Genomic DNA, 19673 nt, shown 5'->3' with positions numbered 1-19673 from the left:
TTGGGCCACTCGCCAGGAGGCCACCAAGAGGTTGCTTCCTGTAAGGAAGGTCAACCTCGTGTGCATTGAATCTCGCATAAACCCTCTTAGAGGCCAGTGTTAAGGGCCAAGTTGACATAGATCCATTTCTTGGATCAGGTGTTTATTTTTTCAGTTAATTTTTTAGAGCCAAGTCTCACTCTGTCACCCAGGCTGAAGTGCAGTGACACACTCATAGCTCACTGCAGCCTTGAACTCCTGGGCTCAAGGGATCCTCCTGCTTCAGCCTCCCAGGTAGCTGGGACTACAGGCACGTGGCACCACGCCCAGTAAATTTTGTAGAGATGGGACTTCACCGTGTTGTCCAGGTTAGGACAAGGTTTCTTATCACCAGGGCTATGGATGCCTGCTGGGTCAGTAGGACACTGTGAGGAGGACCGTGTGTCCCTGCATCCAGCTTGGGGAGTGGGGCCAGCACACACGTGTTGCCATCCTGTGGCGTCTCGGACTTGCTTGGATGCGCCCTTCTGTTCTCTGCGGTTCTGATAACGGTTACCACGATGAGGCCTCTTTTAGGCTGCAAGATCTAGAGAGACACCGGGCGGGGAACAGCACATGCCTCAGGTGAGAAGCCTCAGGTCCTTGGTTCTTGATTTTGTGTGCCTGGTTGATAGATCGAACAATCACATTCCTGCAGTAAAAGAGAGAGAACTTTAAGACCTACCTCAGCCTGCCAAGGCAAGATCACCTGTCTGTTTCCGAGGGCCAGGCCTGATGATGTCTGTCTATCCAGTGTCCAGAGCTTGTTGAGTTGAACCAATCCAACAGGTGGTTTGCGCTGCGGTGGGCCCTGGGGTTGCATGCTTGGTCTCTGGTGTCAGACAGACCTGAGTTTGAGTCCTGACTCCATCACTTACTCGCTGTGTGACCCCGGGCAAGTTCCCCCCACCTCCATTACCTGCTGGGGAAACAGCAGCGCCTACGGCACAGGGTTGTGTGGAGGGTGCAAGAGAAGTGGCCGTGACCATCCTTCTAAATAGGACAGGCTGTATTCCATGGGCATGATGCTCAGCATATGGTATAAGGAGCTGACTGTTTACCATCCCTTTGTTACCAGAAACGTGACTCCCTGTGTGTTTGGGTTCTTGGTGCATAGGTGATTTTATTGCTGCAATAAAGTATTGAAAACCAATTAAGGAAAAGAGGCTGACGGCAGCCAGCGGTGCCAGGCATGAGACTCACTATTTTACAACTTCAGGCATTTCCAGTCTCAGGTATTTACCCAGCTTCCAGGCACATCCTGGGAAAGTCTGGTCTGTGTCTAATTACCGTGGCACAGAATGCACTCTACCCACATGGGGTATGTGAAGTGGGGGTGTCCCAGGCGGCCCCTTGGCTGCAGGCAGCCGGTTTTCATTACAGGTGAGGCTGAGCAGACGGTGGGCATTCTTGGTGGTCTTTCCAACAGGCTCCAGACCACCTCACAACTCGGAGCTTGGGCCTTTGAATTGAGAATCTCATAGTTCAGGAGCTGTGGGCTGGAACCACATGCTGGCAGCTGCCACCCTTGGGACAGAAGGCCCATCGCCATAGTCATAGCATTCTTTGCTGCTGGCCGGCAGCTTGGAGAGGCGAGGTGGGCACCTCCCAAGGAGGAATGAGTTAGGTGGACCAGCCAGTCCTGGCTTTGACGAGTGAGTTCACCAGGGTGAACAGATAGTCATATGGGAGCCCCTTTTTGTCCTTGGCAGGTTTGTGCTTCTTAAAATTTAGTCTTTTGGCCGGGCACGGTGGCTCATGCCTGTAATCCCAGCACTTTGGGAGGCCGAGGCGGGCGGATCACCTGAGTTCAGAAGTTCGAGACCTGCCTGGCCAACTTGGTGAAACCCCATCTGGAAGGCTGAGGCAGGAGAATCACCTGAGCCCAGGAGGTAGAGGTTGCAGTGAGCCGAGATCACGCCACTGCACTCCAGCCGGACAACAGTGTGAGACTCCATGTCAAAAAAACAACAACAACAATTTTTAGTCTTTGGCGATGCCCTGAGGCTCATCTCTTTCACAGAGGCTTGGAGGAGCGGCCACACGAGTGGGGTGTGCAGAGGCACAGGCAGGTGGGGGAGTTGGAACCCCAGGGCGCATCTCACCTTGGCGTGCCAGCAGCAAGAGAACAAGCAGTCCTCCTGGAAGATTACACCAGAACTGTTTATTGGACAGGGGACTCAGACGATGTGTGTCCCCAGCCAGAGTGGTGGCTGAGAGTGTCCCCATCCTGTGCATGAGATCCTGACCACCCGTCCCTGCAGTAACCGTCCCCGTGTTGGGAAGCAGGAGGGTATGTTGCAGAGCCTCACCCAGTGGGAGCCACGATCCTTACTCCTTGCTCCTCAGGCTTGGCTGTTGCTCCAGCTTCTATCCCCACATCCTGTCCTCCCTCCCAGAGCCCCAGGACCACCCATGTGAGGCTGGGCCACTGGGGAAATCTCGCACACATAGCGTGTCTCACCAAAAATAGAAGCAGAGCCTCACGTCCTTGGCTGCTTCGCTGTGGGAATGCCTTCTAAGGCACCGTGTTTGGTGATGTCCCTTCACGGATCTTTCAGGCCCAGTGAGTCAGCAGTGTCTGCATTCACACAGGCTGGGTGGGGTTGTTGGATCTGCCCCGGGTGGATGGCACCTGTTTCCTCAGGGCAAAAATTCACCCCAGAACATGAGCTGCACCCAGGGATAGGTGAAGGTGCCGGAGCCCGAACACTCAACACCAGAGGCAGCCAACAGGATGGTGTCTGGGCTTCCAAAAAGCCACCAGTGCCTAAAAACACTTTCAGGCACCTAACGTCACTCTTGGTTTTGTTTTTATTTTAAACTCCGTTACAAACCGGGAAAATACCTGTCACTTTCCTGTGTTCAGGGCCCGCTGTGCTCCTCTGTTCAGCGTGGTGTGGCCACTGCAGGGTGCGGGCTGCAGCCTCCCCGGGGGTCTCTGAGGAACCCGTTGAAGTGACTGCACGTGCTTGTCTTTCTAGGGTTGCAGATGAGCTTTGTTTTCAGGGGGGTTTGTATCTTGTGTTTTTTTCTGAACTTGATGGTGTAGGTCTGGACATCTCTTCCCAACCCTGGAAGATACCACACATGCTCTTGGTTATTAACATGATCACCCAGAAAGCTTTTGGGGGCCTGAGAACATGGCCCAGGCTCTGGGGAGCACCAGACTGCACCTGACTGGCTGGATAAAGACAGGGGTACCTGGAGCCTCCTGCCTCGCCAGCTCTGTGTCCAGCTGTCACCTGAGCTACAAGGGAGATTACCTGGGAGCCTCTCACATGTCACATCATGACTCATTCAGATACATGTTTTATTTAAGAAGCAAATCTATTTATCAAGGCGTTCCTGTGGCCATTTCTTCACCAAACCTCCAGCTGACTTTGCAGAGAATGCCAAACTCAGAAGCCGTGGAGTAGCTTAAAGCTAGGTTCCCCATGGGGCACATCCAGCCTTCTGGGGAGCCCACTTGGTGTGGGGCACCCCAAACAGCACAGCCCCTGGGTGCTCAGTGGCCTTGGTGAAGCTAGATTTCCCAACACTCAATTTTTTCCCTCCTTACAGAAAGGCAGGGGAACTTGAGGGGTAATTCACATGAACCCTTTGCCATAAACCCTTTTAAATTGTTCGCAAGTAAGAGCCCAACTTTGGAAGACTAAGATCCTGGTGTTCTTAGTGTGAGGAGTGGGCTGGCTGAATATGCGGCAGATTGCGAGCTTTTTCCTACCTGGTTGTACCTCACTGGAGAAAATATGGATAATCCCTATAGCTGCTAAGGATGTACACAGTGACGGCACAGCCATCACCACTTTCTAAGTTTAGAAGGTGTACTTCATTCTTTAAATTTCCCAGCACTCATTTTGTACCACACTGCTCTCTCATTCTCTCCTCACGCTGTCTTCCAGTCCCTGGTTCAGGCCAGTCCTTGTCCAAGATTGAGTTAAATCATTTTCAGCTGGGCCAGGTCTTCAACAGCTTGGTGTGTGTGACGTGACTCCAGGGCTGAGGTCCTGGCTTCAGGAAGAATGTGGGGATCGATTAGTGATGTCTGCCATGAATGCAGAAAGAGAGATAAGGGTTGCGCATTTGCTTGCATTGCATGGTGGGAGGTGTGTGCACATGAGCCAGGGAATCTGTTGGGCGTGTCAGGTGACACTTAAAACTCGAGGATTGGGTTCTCCATTCTGGGGGAGCACATACTGCCTATACATTACTGAGACTGTAAAATGGAATCGCAGCCTCTGGGAAGCTGGGCAAAGAAGTGGACGCAGCATTGGGAGAGCTTCCCAGAAGCAACACAGAGAGAAAGCCCATTTGCCAAATGAAAAAGCAGATAACAACGTAGAAACAAAGCTGAGATTTCCAATAGCAGTTGCTTTTTTTTTTTTTTTTTTTTAACCTTAAAATAGTGCCACTCTTAGCAACACAGATTTTCTTCCAAATCATGCCTTGAAGCTGCTCCCGGAGCCACCCGCTCATCAGCACCCTGCTCCTGTGGTCCTTCTCGTGAAAGGCAGAGGGGAGATGCCTGTTGCCCACAGTCTTCTCTGCAGCTGCTGTGGGAACGGGCACCTTCCCAGCTGCTGGGGACACAAGGAGGGGGAGTCACCGTGGCTTGCTCACTTTCCAGATCAGCCAACTGCAGAACATTTGTTGTTGTTTAGATCCCACGTCTGACGGTTTAGAACAGCTTTTATAACATGGTTAAACATGTTTACAAAGCAAGGGAGACATCTCTTACCTTGACAACACGAGGCTCCCACAGACCGCCTTCCCCCACTCAGAGCTCCACAGCCCTGTGTGCTGGGCTGGCCTGTAGACCCACTGAGGCAGCTGTGTTTACAAGTTTAATGCCAAGTGTCTGAGAGGCACTTGTGTACGTCCCAGCATCAGTATCTGGCCCCCAGCTTGGCTCTGTCACAATTTTCAGTTTTATATTGTAGAAACCCAAGCCTCTGAAATAACACTCTTAGCAGACCTTAGTTCTGATTCTGTGTCTGGCTTTCTAGAAATCAGATCTGCTAAGCTCAGCCAGTGAGGATCGGGTCATGCTGGATTGCAGAAAGCAGCCATTTAATTGGGGAGGAGGCCGCATTTAAGAGGAAGCTTTTCTGAGATTGGTGGGATCAGTGGGATATTAAGTGGGGCTTCCTTGGAGGCAGGCGGGGCCTCAGGTTCAGCTGTGTTGGGTCACTCTGTGTTCCGCCCCGGCCTCTGGAGTTTGTGTGGTTTTGTCTCCTCTTTCTGCCTGGATCATTGTGCATGAGGCTGGGAGCCGCACCGGCTGCTAGGTTCCTCCTGCCTCCCAGGCCACCCGCAGGTCCTAGGGGCTGATGAAGCATTAGATCTCTTGGCTGTGTTTGAAATGCTTGTTCCCCGGTGCCATAAAGAAGTAGCACTTGAACATAAATTTAATTTATTTAGTAAGGCCATTTTTACTTTCTGCAGAAAGGGTACACTCTCCAGCAGTTTTCCCACGAGAGTTCACCCAACAAAGGACACAGGGTCATTTATAACCTGACGCGTCCACCCTACTGCTGTGTCCGGTTTCCATCAGCTGGAAACGGACCTCACACTCTCTATTCATCCCGATTGGCTAGCAACTTAGAACTTTTTTAAAGAGGCAAAGGTAGAGGGGAACAAAGGAAGGAGGAAGTAACTTGTGGAATGTTGAGAAAGGTAAAAACACCTTCAAATAAGGAAGAGGAACAGGCTATGATCTAATGCTTGCTTGGACCAGTATAAGCATGCCAGGGCAAATATTTAGGCTAAATTGCAGGAGCTAAGAACATAAAGTACATTGATTTCCTTATTACGGCTAGCAAATATTTAAGAATTGTTAGCACAGATCTTTGAATAAATTTTGCCTCTAAGAGAAGTTAGTATTTATTCCTAATTAGACGGGGAGGAAAGTCTTTGAAGAGGAACCTCTGCTTTACTTTGTACAGCTTGGAGCTGCTTGCAGCACTCTGACGCCTTCTGTCGGGATCTTTGGAAGGCCTGCCTGGATCTCCCGTCTGTGGAAGGATCCGAGTACTTCTTACAACATCTGTGTTAGGGCAGCTGGTGATGGCACCCGGCAAATTCCAGCAACTGCCTTCATTCTACAGAGGCTCCCTCCTGGAAGGCCACTGCTGTGACTCTGAGCAGCGGTTCTTCTCATGAATGTGATAGCTCGGTCAGCTCTAAGACTGCAACCTGCAGGGGCTTCAAGGGGCAACCCTGGGGTATGTGGCCAGTGTCTGTCCTTGGGCAGCTGTAGTCCCTGTCAGGAACAGGGAGTGACTCAGGCACTGGTGTCTTGAGACTGCTGCGGTGTCAGGAAACTTCCATAAAATCTAGTGAGTTTTAAAAAAAGAGGCCAGAGCCGGCTAGGCACAGTGGCTCGTTGCCTGTAATCCCCAGCATTTTGGGAGACCGAGGCGAGTGGATCACCTGAGGTCAGGGGTTCGAAGCCACCCTGGCCAACATCGCGAAACCCCATCTCTGCTAAAAATACAAAATTAGCCAGGCATGGTGGCACATGCCTGTAGTCTCAGCTACTTGGGAGGCTAAGGCAGGAGAATCGCCTGAACCTGGGAGGCGGAGGTTGCAGTGAGCGGAGATCGTGCCACTGCATTCCAGCCTGGGCAACAAAAGTGAAACTCTTGTTTCCAAAAAAAAAAAAAAAGGCCAGAGCCAGCCTTTGCTTCTTATGTCAGAAATGATCATTGCAGCTGCTTTGCTTTGGGGTAGAAGCCTCAAATCCGGAAAGCCTTTACCCTGGGGCAGTTTGTCTTGAGCTGCAAGCAACAGAAACCCATTTATAGATCATTTTTAAATAATGAGAATTTCTGTTGGAAGGATGTCAGCTTAGCTCACATAGTGTCTAGGAAGACTGGAAAATGGGTCTCAGAAACACTGCAGGCAGCTTTCTGTGGCAGGATCAATCCATTTCCTTCTGGTGACTGCTCAGGGGAGCATCCCATTTGCCTTGCATGGTACTGAGCCAGAAGGTCAACTCCAGGCCTGTCCGCCTGTATCCGAGAAAGCAGCAGCTCCCCACAATGAAATGTAGCGTTTTCCAGCTCCGGATCCTTCCACCATCCTCCCTGAGATCTACCTGCCTTAGGATCTGTGAGATCCGCAGACTTTGCTTTTCCCGGGTGTCTGGTTACGGTTCACAAAACTCCAGCAGTTTGGCCTGGCGTTGACTTTGTTTTTGACTGAGCATCTCTCATTTCACAAGTATTTATTGCAGCTGCAGCTCTAAGCAATACCAGGCCCAGGGATGGGTGTCAGCACTGCCTCGAGCTGGTGCACAGCGCATCCTGGATGGAGGGGCAGGGCTGTCCTGGTGCACACGCAAGCCTGAAACCAGATAGTAATTGATACCAGGGGAGCCGGCAGGGCTTTCTGCTCTACACAGTTAATGTGGGCAAGCTGTCAACAGTAAGGCACTGATGTCATTTCCGTGATGTGTCCAGTTGCAGCTGGAATTGTCCTGAAATGGACAAGGCAGGTTTACTGGTGGGAGATGGTAGAAAGGAAAAATAACGCATAGAGGGCACCAGGGCCCTGTGACCCTCGTCCGCAAGTGTTTCCTCATACCTCGTGGTTGCGCACCGTGGTACGGGGCCACCCTGAGCTCTGACTCCTGGGCTGTGAAGTGGGAAGAACAGCAGCACTGCAGGACTCTTGTCAGCCTTGTGGTCTGTGTGCATGGAAAAGGCCTTCAGCTGTGCATAGCAACTGGAAGCCATGGCTTTTTAGCATAAAGCCCAGTTCTTCGGAAGCCCTCGTTACATACTGCGCCTTGGGCTTTCTCCTCGCAAATTCCCAATCCTCCCCCACTGGGCCTGGGGACCCCACGTCCCTGAAAGGGTCGTGTTCCATCTTAATGTATATGAATCTTACTCTATGTGTCAGTTACATCCTAATATGTTAAAAACTTGCTCAAATTGTCAGAAGCCTGAAAGAGGTGTCAGGAATCCTGTGTGAGGTAAGATGAGGGATCTGTTTGCACCTTCATCTCTTATGAGAAACCTCTGCCCCAGGCTCCAGCAAGCCTGTAGGGGCAGCAGCTGCCAGGCAAGGGCTTGAATTTCAGTCCAGATTCTCTGGTGTGTGGGTGGACAGTTTCCTTCTGGGACTGAAGGAGCACATGGAAGATGGTGCTTTCCTTTCTAGAGCAAACCTTGGCACTGTCCCAGCTAAGCTCTCATGCCCAGGGCTGGTGGTCTCCTGTGGCCTCCATATCCCTGCACCTCATGCAGGACACACAAGCATCTCACCCACTCCCAACCCCGCACCTCCGGCCATCGTGCCCGGCATCTTTTCCCAGCACGAGAACCCATTTGCTTTTCTCTTTTCCCACCTTGCCATGAAGGACCTGCTGCCAGGATTCGAGCCTCAGACCTTGGACAGGTCTCTTGGGCCAGCCTCAGCCACGTTCTGCGTGCCCGGCCATCAGGGAGGGTAAAGGGTGGGTTTCACCAACGAGAAAGGCAACCCGTGTCGGGGAGGGAGCCGATCGCTAGGCAACCTGGAGTTTGTTACCCTGGTAACGGATCCATGCACTGATGATGCTGTGGATGGACATCTCGTGACAATGGCCTCTCAGGCTCCCCAGACGCATCAGCAGCTCTGGATTCCCACCTTGAGCCCAGCGTGGTTTTCCTGTGTGGCTACCATTTAATGAACAGCTTGGATTTCTTATAATCAGGCACTCTCTCCGATAACCATCCTGCCAGCACCCCTGAAAGTGAAGTTGGGGTGTTCCTCACTGTGTGTGGGCGACCGCCTGGGGCATGAGACCAGGACTTCCAGGCCCCACAGGATTGCGCCCTCAGACCTCAAGTAGGGGGCCAGAAGAGTGTACTGAAAGAGAAAGAATCTTCTGGAATTTGGCAGTTGTAACATTTTCTTAGCAGAGAAGAGGAGCCCAGGTGGGAGCCATGTGTGTCGGGTTCCTCGTCAGGTGACAGTGCTGTTGCGGATCTCGCGGATGAGCTGAGGGGGTGTCCAGCTTTCTGCTGCACACTTCCTGTCCACTCATACAGTTCGTGGGCTGGTGAGGACACGGGGGTGTTGGCCTTCGTCCCTGCCTTATGTTCCCCCTACCCTGCCCTGTTTTCCTAGTGCAGAAGGATGTTGGAGTGCGGATCCATGCGGACACCCTGCTTTGGGGACCTGGATGTCGGGGCAGCAGCAGGAGTGACTGGGTGCACGTGCGCCTTTGGTGTCTGAGCATCGGGTGCAGCTGCCGCTCAGGGCTGAGAGGGACCATGATTCCTCCCAGCCGGGGGTGGCAGGAGAACTGCACATAGCTTGGGGGCCATGTGGGGCTGGCTGTGGCCCTGGCTCCCCCAGCCCATTCTTCTGAGGCTGGGACAAAAGCCTTTTTTATACTTTGTGTTCAAAGAGACAATTATCCCAAGTCCCACTGGCCGAGCACGGCCTTCCATGCAGGGCTGGTGCGGGTGCCCTGGGCCGTCCCTCCCCAGCACTGTATATAGTCTTAACAGGACGCAGACACGGCCCCAGTGGAGGGGGATTTCCTTCCTCGGCTCCGAGCATGTGGCTAACGGAATATGAGCCTTGGTGGTCCAGCAGGAGCCCCCCGTGGCTGGGGTCCCAGTCATCGTCCCCACCAAGTGGCCAGCTTGGGGACTACCGAGAGCCCTTGAGGAGGTTAGGGCTGGAATGCGGAGGCCACACAGATGAACTTGTCCTTTGTGGAAGGCTCCTGCTTTTGCTTGTGGGGCCCTGAGCCTGCTGCCTTGTGGTCAAAGGCCAGTGATCCCGGAAATGTCACACCTTCCTGGTTGGGTTACCCATGGTGGGTCACCAGGCTGGGCTCAGCCTGGAGCAATGGCCTGGACCGTCCAGCCTCAGAGGGAGGGAGGGGATGGGGATGTAAGGCCGCCGTCAGGGTTGATCTGGATATCTGAAAACTTGATAAGCCCCAAAGTTTTAATCTGAGGCTAAAGAGTTCTAATTTGACAAGAGACATTGCCCCTTCCTGGCATCTCGGCAGATTGCACCTCTGGAACTCAGATAGTTGTTCTCTTGTGTCCAGGGTGTGGGTCTTGAAGATGTGAGGTTTGGGCAGATGGTCAGGAGGACCTACAAAATCCAAGGATGGATTTGAAGGGGGCAGTTTTTGTTGGAGAAAATGCTGCTTCTCTGTCTCTGAGGTCTTCAGAGCCTGCTGGGTTTGCTGCACAGAATAAAGAGAGAAAACAGGCCCTGAGGCTCTCGCTGCATCCTGGGTGGGCCCCGCAGGGTGTCTGCCCTGCATGTGCACGGGGCGCAAGCATGTGCCTCTGTAGTGTGGCAGGGTAAGGCCTTCCACCACCCTGCTGAACATCTAGATGCAGCCGCGCTGGTCCAGATGAAGTAGCTAGAGAATTTGTACTTAGACTTGTGGGAAGGACCGCTGGGGCCCTTCCTGGGGTCGCCCCGGCCCCTCTGTCCTCACAGCTGTCCCTTCATCTTGTTGGCAGCACCAGGAAGTCTGTCAGGATTAATATGATGGCTCTGGCCTGTCTAGAGAGCTGCTTGCTGTGGGGTCCTTTGAGAAGTTTGCTTTCCTGAGCCCCCAGAGGCCTCCTGCCCTCAGGTATACCTTCCCTGCCCCAGACTCGCCATTTCTTCTCACCCAGCGCAGGTGAGAGGGGCTGGAGGAGCCTGCCCAGGCTGCCTGTTTGTGCAGGGCCTCTCCAGGAAGTTCCCTCGGATACACATGCCTTATCCCCTGTCATATTGTGTGAGGGGCAGCTGGTGCCGGTGCAGGCGGGGAGGCACGCGGTGCGAGGACCCGTCCTGTGCTGGACTAGCTTGTGCTGGCCTCGGGGCCCCATGGTCCTGAGGCTCTTGGGACTATGGTCTGCTGGCAGGGAAGCAGCCGTGTGCGTCTCCAACCAGAGCCGCAAGTGGATGGGAAGTGGCTCCTCTTCATGGCAGTGGCTCCCCGGGAGGTGATGCAGGTGGAGACGGGGCCCTCGCTGCTCCGCCGCCCTCACTTGCCCAAGCCCTGCCCTGAGTGATGAGTGGGGAGCTGTCCCTCCACGCACCCTGTGGCCCCAGCCACCCACCCACCCACCCACTGTGCTCACCCCTTCCCTCCGTGCAGGTATCCGCCCCCAGATCATGAACGGCCCCCTGCACCCCCGCCCCCTGGTGGCGCTGCTGGACGGCCGCGACTGCACTGTGGAGATGCCCATCCTGAAGGACCTGGCCACCGTGGCCTTCTGTGACGCGCAGTCCACGCAGGAAATCCACGAGAAGGTGGGCCCACCCTGCCCGGCCAGGGGCTGCACTGACCTTGGCAGTTTCCTCCCCGGCCCTCCCCAGCATCCCCCCATTAGATCACCCCGAGTAACTGGCAGGCCCCAAAACCCCTGTTCCCTGCTTTCCTACTGAACTCCTCAGCCTCGGGTTCAAGGGTGATTGATAGGGCCAGGGGGCCAGGCCAGGTGGCACCGGTGGGCTGCACGGGGTGGGGCTCCGACCCTGTGCTCTGTTCCCACGCAGGTTCTAAACGAAGCCGTGGGTGCCATGATGTACCACACCATCACCCTCACCAGGGAGGACCTGGAGAAGTTCAAGGCCCTGAGAGTGATTGTGCGGATAGGCAGCGGCTACGACAACGTGGACATCAAGGCTGCCGGTGAGCTCGGTGAGTGCGAGGCCGCACTGGCTGCCTGGAGTTGTCCGGAGCTCCGTGGGCCCTGCTTGGGTGGGCTCGGAGAAGCAGCTGGAACTGGGACCACGGAGCAGCCACTTCTGGCTGTAGCAGAGTGGCTGCCTCCAGGCCGGGCTGTGGAGCACCTTGCCGGCCCTGCCTTCACATGACACAGGTAGGATAGTCCCTGCTGGCCCCTGTTGTGTGGGGTCTGCTGGGCTGTGAGGCATCTCTGCCCTCAGAGCAACACTCAGCTGGCATGGGCTCAATTTGGAGACACCCAGTGCCACCTCCAGAGGGGAGAATGCAACTGGCCACATGTCCTCTAAACCACGCCTGCTGGGTGTGTCCCCTAAACTACCCCTGCTGTGGGTGTCCCCTAAACTACCCCTGCTGTGGGTGTCCCCTAAACTACCCCTGCTGTGGGTGTCCCCTAAACTACCCCTGCTGCGTGCACAGCTCTAGGCCCCTGTCCACATGGGAACCTGGGCCTCCCGTTCTGGAAGGGCAGCCTTAGCAGCATGTGGCCCAGGCTGGCACCAAAGCAGGTAGACCCCTGCCCAACACAGTTGATGACAGAGGCTTCCGAAGAAAAGCAGAGGCAGCAGGCGCGAACCCAGAGTTGGGGGCTTCAAAGCTGCTTATTGTCCCCATGCACTTGTGACTGGGGGTGCATGTTGAGGGGGGCCTCTGCCCAGCACCCAGTGTGAGCTCGTGAGCGCTGAGTGCAGAGGCACAAGGAGCAGACCGCTGGCATCGAGCGTCCTCGGGAGAGGGCCAGGTGGGCACCGTGCTTGCTCTGTGTTTGGAACACGCCACCCCTGCATTTTGGGGGTGGGGGCTGTACTCTGCCTTACGAGTGCTGAGGTGCCCCAAATTCATGAGGCTGCTTAGGAATACTTCAAAACCACTCAGAACCCAGGCATAGTGGTCCAGACAGCAGCCTGGCCTCGGAACAGCCCTTCCTGTGCTCCAGGAATAGCCCAGGCGCTATTTCCCCACCTCTCTCCCATCGGCTAAGGCCCCAGTGGGTCCCGGTGCTTCCGGGACGGGCTGGGTGTCAAATCGGCTCCGTGTGTGAGCAGAGCGTTACATACATCTGAGAATCCTGCCCTCTGGCACCACCGGCCACGTTTTCAGGGAGGCCACCTCCATGGGCTCCAGCTGTCTCTCCACAGCCTTAGCCTGGGGCATGGAGTGTATGGGTCAGAATCTTAGTTGAATCCCTCACTGCCACTCAGAGCAGCACCCAGGTACCGGAAGCACTGGGTGGGTCTTGGTGTCAGGAGCAGGGCTGGAGAGCCGGGCGAGCAGTGGAGCTGCCCATATACTCACAGGGGTCAGGACGCAGTGGGGTGGGGCTGCCCCACGGGCAAATCCCAAAGCAAAAAAACAGGGAGGGAGAGAGGGTCACTCAGATTCCAGACCCCTTAGGGTCCTGGAAGCAGCAGCTTCACACATCCACCCCTCACCCTCCCCACACCCCTCACTTGCTACCAGCCACGGCGTCCTTCCGAGCCCCTCTGTTGGAACAAAGACACTCCGGAAGATGTGAGTCTTCAAAAGCGTGTTTAATATAAACTAAAATTTTCCATCTTTCCCTGGCACAAACAAGGATATTTTTGTTTGAAAACAAATGTCCTTTGTGCTCTGGGTAGAGCTGAAATCCCAGGTTTGAACAGCAGAGGAGAATACAGCTTCATGTGCCAGGGGCTCTCAAATCCTTATTCCCCGCACACCTCTTGGTTCTCCAGCACGTCGGCCCCTCACCACACAGCTCCCAGGCCCATACGGGTGCTGACCCTGCCCTTCCTCGGCTGGACCAGACGCTGCTTTCCAGGGAGAGAGGGGAGGTCCTTGCCTGTGGAACTTCCTCTTTCTCCATTTCTAGAAGTGCCCCAGCACAGGCAGTGGGGCCAGAAAGGCACCAAGGCCTCAATGACGGGGGGCCTGGGAAGGCCGAGATGGGAGGTTGTGTTCCCTGAGTTCTGAGACCCACAGAAGACGACCAGGATGAGGGACTGTGGTTTTGGAAAATGTAGAAGGGCTGTGAGCGGTGGATTTTCACTGATCCTGGTCCCATCTGATAAGGGCGCTTGGAAGACATCTGCGGGGCCCTTTTGAAGGGCACTTTTCGAATGTAGACTCTAGAGGCGGAAAATGAGCCTCTGTCCAGACGTCCTTTGTCTCTGAATGCACATTCCCCACATCATGCGGTCAGCGGGCCTTTTGTGCTGAGGGCTGGGAGCGGCAGGTGGCTGCAGGCAGGCCCTCTCCTGATGAAAGAGGGTCCCTGGCAGGCCCAGAAAACAGGGCCGTCCATGTTGCACGAGGCAGCGCACTAGGCCTCTGGTGACGCCTTCTGGGATCGCAAGGCTCTGCGCTGTCAGCCCTGGAATGACGGGCGAGAGTCAGCCCTCACGGTGAGAGCAGAGCGAGGCTGGAGGAAGCTGCTCACCTGCACTTCTCCCCACGAGCCAGAAGACACGAGGGGAAGGCCTCGGGAGGGCCCTACAGCCCTCCCCACCCCCGCCGCCTCTAGCAAGCTGGTTTATGTGGTTTCCGTGCCAGTGGCATTCACGGAGGGATTAAAGCACGATGGCACTGACCGTGAGAGAAAAGCAGCTTGCCTCTTTGGGGCCGTTTTCCGGGCTCTGTGGACACTGGGAGGCCCAGCCTGCGAGTATCAGAGCCACCCGTCGTGTGGCACTTGAAGGATCAGCTTGACTCATCCAGAAGGGAGGCCGCATCCACAGAGCGACAGAGGACAGCTAAGAAGATGCTCCCTCCGAGAGGGCGGGGAGGTTATGGAGGTTCCTGGCAGTGGCGCCGCTGCGGTCCGGGTGGGAAGGTTCTTCCATCCCAGGTAGTGGCGGCAGCTCTTCCTCCTGCACCCTTTCCCCATCCTGGGACTCTACACTCCGGTGAGCACTGGAACCAAGGAGCTGAATGCCCAAGTTCGGTGAGAAGAGTGACCGGATGTCCTGCCTCAACCTGCCTTTTTGTGCCATACCCACCCGGGTGCCTTTACGCATGTGGCCTTGTGGGGGGTCTCAGCCAGCATCATCTCCTAGGAGGAGCTGCTGCTGCTCACGCCGGGCAGCATGGCCGAGCCAGCCCTGGCAGCAGCACGGAGCCAGTGTCCTTGAGGGTGATTCTGCTGCGGGGCCTCCCTGCTGGGCTTTAGCCCGCCCGAGGAATGAAAATTGTCCCAACCGCCAAAGATTTTCTGGAACCTCTGGCATCGGCCTCAGTCTATCTGACTCTAATAATAACATGGCATGTGATCAAGCCCCAGCTTCTCTGCTGAGCTATTTCAAATGAACGAGGCCCGTTTCCTGCAAGATTCCTGGCATCCAGCTCGTGGGAAAGTTGGTCGGCCTCAGTCACAGTCAACCACACTGTTCCCTTGGCAGGTGTCTGTGGCCCAGAGGAGCCCTCAGTGGCCGCGTTGGGTGGGTGGGTGACCTGCTCACAGTGGCTTCACCTTCTCTGAGCTGTGTGTCCTGCTGAGGGGGTCACTCTCAAGGCCCTAGACCTAGGGGTGGCCCTTGTGGGGAGACAGCCACGCAGCACCCACTAGTCTTGTTTCCCGTCCGGTAGAGCCGAAGAAGCTGCCTTGGTGATTGCCATCCCCCACCCCCCCAATCTGTTCCCACCCCAATCTTCAGGACTTAAGATAGAGAAGTCCTAGGCTGCCTTAAAGGTGGCCCTGTCCCAGTGCCTTGGGCACCCCTTGCTGGGAGAGGCACTCTCCTAGGGGGTCCCAAACCTGGGATTAGGAGGGAACCTTTTCACTTGGGCTGACGTGGTGCCCAGATAACCACACCCCTCCTCAGAGAGCTCAACTGGGAGCCACAGGCTGGCTGCTGAGCCCACCCTCTGGGGCCCCACCCCTGGCTCGGCCCCTCTGGTCTCTGCTGCAAGCAGGCCTCTGGATCTCCCCCGCAAGCAGGCCTCTGGATCTCCACCTGTCGGGTGTAGGGAGGGGTCGTTCCCAGCCTGGCCCTCTGCCTACTTGCACCCTTGTTGTATCTGGCAGTCATTCGTTCTTCCCCAGACACCCTCTGGCTGGGGAGGGTAAATGTCAGGGCCCTTTGTGCCTATGACTTGGGTTAACTCTCCAAGCCACAGCTGCCTTGTGCTGGGAGATACTTGACCCTGGTCTCTGCAGCTCGTGTGGGACCAGAGGGCTCACCCCAAGCCACCCTTGGCCCTGACCTGAAGGCTGCTCCATGGGTCAGGGAGGGCATCCTGTCTGCTCTGAGTTCCTCCCAGCAGAGCAGGGTGCTGAGCACAGGACCACAGGGCGACTATACACACGCTTCAGACATCAGTTCCGTTCCCGGGGCCAGCCCTTGCATCCATGTGCGGGTGGAGGTGTTTTTTTAAAACCAGTATGTTTAAAATGTGTGTTTTTTGCATCAAACTATTAGCATACCTTAAAACCAAAAGCCATTCTTTGTCACCCCTGCCAGCTCCATGAGGGAGACCCTGAAGGGTTTGAGCCTGAGTGGGGTCCACTTGGAGGAGTCTGGTCTTAAGTCCACTGGCTTCCTGCCACTCCAGGTCCTTTCTTGGGACTCAGCGCAAGTCTGGGAGGAAGCCAGTCAGGCCCAAGATCAGCCATAGGAGTTGGGCTGGTCATGAGCCACGTCCTGGAGCAAAAGTCCTCCTTGGGAGGGAGGGGTGGATGTTGGGGCTAGAGCCTCCCAAGCATCAGAGCCGGAGGGCCTACCGCCCACGTGCCCAGCCCCGCGTCTGCTAGACGATAAGGTGGGCCTCCCCCAGTGCCAACAACCCTGTCTCAGGAGGGCGGGCTGGGAGCCCAGGGGCTTCCCCACTGATCTTGAGGTTTTCTCATTTCTGGCCTTGGCCTCATCCCTTTCAGGAATTGCTGTGTGCAACATTCCATCTGCAGCCGTGGAAGAGACGGCGGACTCTACCATCTGCCACATCCTCAATCTGTACCGGAGGAACACGTGGCTGTACCAGGCACTGCGGGAAGGCACGCGGGTTCAGAGCGTGGAGCAGATCCGCGAGGTGGCCTCGGGAGCGGCCCGCATCCGTGGGGAGACGCTGGGCCTCATCGGCTTTGGTACGTGCCACCCTTTGCGCCGACCCCCAATCCCTCCGACACGGGCTGGTGTAGTGGGGACCCCTTGGGAAAGGCAACCCCAGCCTGCTCTTGAGGCCAGGGCAGGCAGGGCCAGCACCCTCCCCGTGTTGCACGGGGTAGGAGATCCGAGTCAACACCCATCAGGGAACTCACCCTAGAGGCAGGATCTGGGCTGGTTCTGGAAGAATGCGTGTCCACTGCTGTCTGCTAGAATACCATTCTCTGCTGTGGGACAGCAGGCGAGGCGCTGTGCCCACTAAATTTCCCTGGGCAGGGGTGAAGGGCAGGGGCTGTATGGAGGTGTGTCGTAGAGAAGCAGCCAGGCTTGGGGCTCGCGTAGGGGCTGGCGTAGGGTTCAGTGGAGACCCGGGTTATGGGCATGGCCTCACTCCTGAAGGCCTTCAAATGCCAGGTTGGGGTGGCACAGTCAGGCCATCAGCTTGGAAAGCTCTCCTGAGAGGGAGCAAGAAAAGGAGATGTGAGGAGAGGCCCAGGAGGGTCTTCAGCGTGGTGGGGGACCGGTGCCAAGGAGAAGCCTGATTCCACGGGGGCTCGAGGAGGTCCCCACCCTGCTCACCATCAGGGTCCGCACCGCACCCAGGAGACCTCGGCCCGTTGCCACTGAATCTCAACCCCACCGCTTACCAGCTCTGTGGCCTTGTGGGAATTACCTGAGCTTTTTGCCTCAATTTCCCAATCTGTAAGTAGATATTTGGTGGGATACATGGTATCTGCCTTTTGGGACTCCAAGAAGATGCATGTGCACACGGGGCCAGTAATGTTCTGGCCTCCGGGAGACTCCCAGCTGCTGCTCAGCCCTTGCTTGGAGCTCCACGCCTCCGAGGACGAAGCCCCCGTGCTCCTCGCCCCACAAGCCCCGCTCTGGACCTGGGGTGCCACTTGAACAAGGCAGAAGTTGCTGGACGCTTCCAGGAGTGCACATCTTTCCGTCCCCTCTACAGGCTATGATCTCCTGGGTCAGGCCTCGCCCGACACCTGGGGTCTGAGTTTAAATGCCGGGTGCTGGGGATCTTTTAAAAGGACCCACTGTGTTTTGACTTTGTTCGAAAGCGGATGTGGTGTGTGAACACCAGGCTCCCTCTGTCCAGGCCCCACTGGGCCTCATGGCTCGGAGATGCAGCTTCATCTCCATCTCTGAAGCCCCTCCTGGGGCCTCAGTGGTCTCTGGCCAGGCTGCAGAGCCTGGGGGTGGTCGTGAGCACCCTGGGTGCACGGTGGGGCCTCACTGGGGAAGTGCTTGTTTTAGGGGCTTCTGACTCCAGCCATCACGGGACTTCTTCCCAGGGTCGTTCCTGTAGCTGTGCCCTTATCATTCAACTTTAAAAACCCTCTCCGTGTATAGAGGTCAGTTCAGCCCCCTGCCGCCGCCCTGTTTTCTCGAGACTGTACACTAACCACTGCCACCACCACCCTGGATCCTCAGCACAGGGACTGTCATGGTCTCCTTGTTCCTTTTCCAGGTGTCTCTGTAGCCTTCAGGACTGTCGCTGCCACAGCCATCCTGGGCTAAGAGCTTTTGCTGGCCTCAGGTTCCACTGAGCAAGAGTCCCCCAGGCCCAGCGGGCTCAGTGCAGCAGGCGGGGTGGGACAGTGCTGCCAAGAGAGGGCAGCCTGGGGCTGGAGGCGTGGACAGAAACTGAAGGAAAGGCAGCCTGTGGGAGCTGTGCTTTTAAATACGCGCCGTGGGGAGCCGGGGGGCGCTGTGACGGGGGAGCAGGTCTCTTCTGTAGGGACTGGGTTTTGATTAAGTCAGTAGCAGGATTAAGTCATTGGGTCATCAGAAAATCTCATGGATAAAGTTGAAGGGGTTTGTGAACTTGTTAAAAAAAAAAAAAAAAAAAAAAAATAGCAGTCGGCACGGTCCAAATCTGGGCTTGGTGCTCTGGGCTGCTTTTCCCCAGGCTCTCCAGGCCCTGGATCTGCAGTGTGAGCCCCACTGATTGAAGCATGTTTGTGCACAGACGCCATGAGGGGGATGGAGGCTGCAGGAACAGGGGAAGGCAGGTGGGGGGTCCTGTGGAGTGTGAGCTCCCAGCAGTTGCATGCTGGGGTCCTCAGTCTCATGTTGACAGTGCGTCAGAGAGCCATCTCCCACTCCGTCCCTGCCACCGTCCAGTCCTGCCTGCTGTAGGGGGTGACACTGAGGAGGAGAGGCGTGATGGTTCGTGCCTTGCTAGTTGCCCTGCAGCTGTCCCTGATCAGACTGGCCTTATTCAACCTTTGTTCTAAACTACGGCAGTTGTCCTAGCCAGGCCGTCAGTTAGATGGAGCTGCTGCAGGAGGAGGAGCCATCCAGCATTGAGGTACCCCTGGAACACGGGCTGCCTGCTTGGAAATGCGCATCTTTGTCTTTCTCCTGCCTGCACCTTGGAGCCATGGCTTTAAAGATTACTTCTGTGATCTCCAAGAGAACCAGTCGAGCATCAACACTAACCATTTTGTTTTCAAAATGCTGAAAACTGCTCTGGGAAGCTGGAGGTGCTATCGAGGGGACCCCATGGGTTTATGAAATGACAGCCGTTGGGGAGTGGGAGACACCTCCTCATCCTGTGACATAGCTGGTGGGAGGCCCAGGCTGCATAATGCAGATGGGCGTGAGGCCCCACCAGTGGGACAGGTCCAGGCCTGATGGTCATGTGCCCTGCCTCCCGCCCAGAACACAGTAGCACGTGGCCAGTCTGCACTCGGGCCAGCCTGCAGGGAGCCATTGTGCTCCTGTCACCCTTTGCAGGAGCAAGCCCAGCAATGAGGAGGCAGGACATCACTCCCTGTTACATTGAGAGCAAGTTTTTCAAACACAAAGCTCATGTTAAGAAGCCTGCAGTGCACACAAGTGGGGAGAGGAGT

At 55.8% G+C, this 19673-nt stretch overlaps 1 protein-coding gene across 23 annotated transcripts in view; it reads left to right on the top strand.

Moving 5' to 3' along the window:
- The window catches only part of CTBP2 (C-terminal binding protein 2), a 173530-nt gene that overhangs the window by 147199 nt on the left and 6658 nt on the right, over nucleotides 1-19673 (top strand). For all 23 annotated transcript variants that reach the window (XM_024253338.3, XM_063727803.1, XM_054523025.2 and 20 more), the window contains 3 exons: nucleotides 11135-11289; nucleotides 11536-11680; nucleotides 16578-16784. In XM_024253338.3, coding sequence (XP_024109106.1) covers nucleotides 11135-11289; nucleotides 11536-11680; nucleotides 16578-16784 — 507 coding nt within the window. The remainder of the gene's footprint in view (nucleotides 1-11134; nucleotides 11290-11535; nucleotides 11681-16577; nucleotides 16785-19673) is intronic.

This window comes from Pongo abelii, chromosome 8 (assembly GCF_028885655.2).
Source record: "Pongo abelii isolate AG06213 chromosome 8, NHGRI_mPonAbe1-v2.0_pri, whole genome shotgun sequence".
Lineage (NCBI taxonomy): Eukaryota > Metazoa > Chordata > Mammalia > Primates > Hominidae > Pongo > Pongo abelii.
This window is presented reverse-complemented; position numbering and strand designations above follow the sequence as displayed.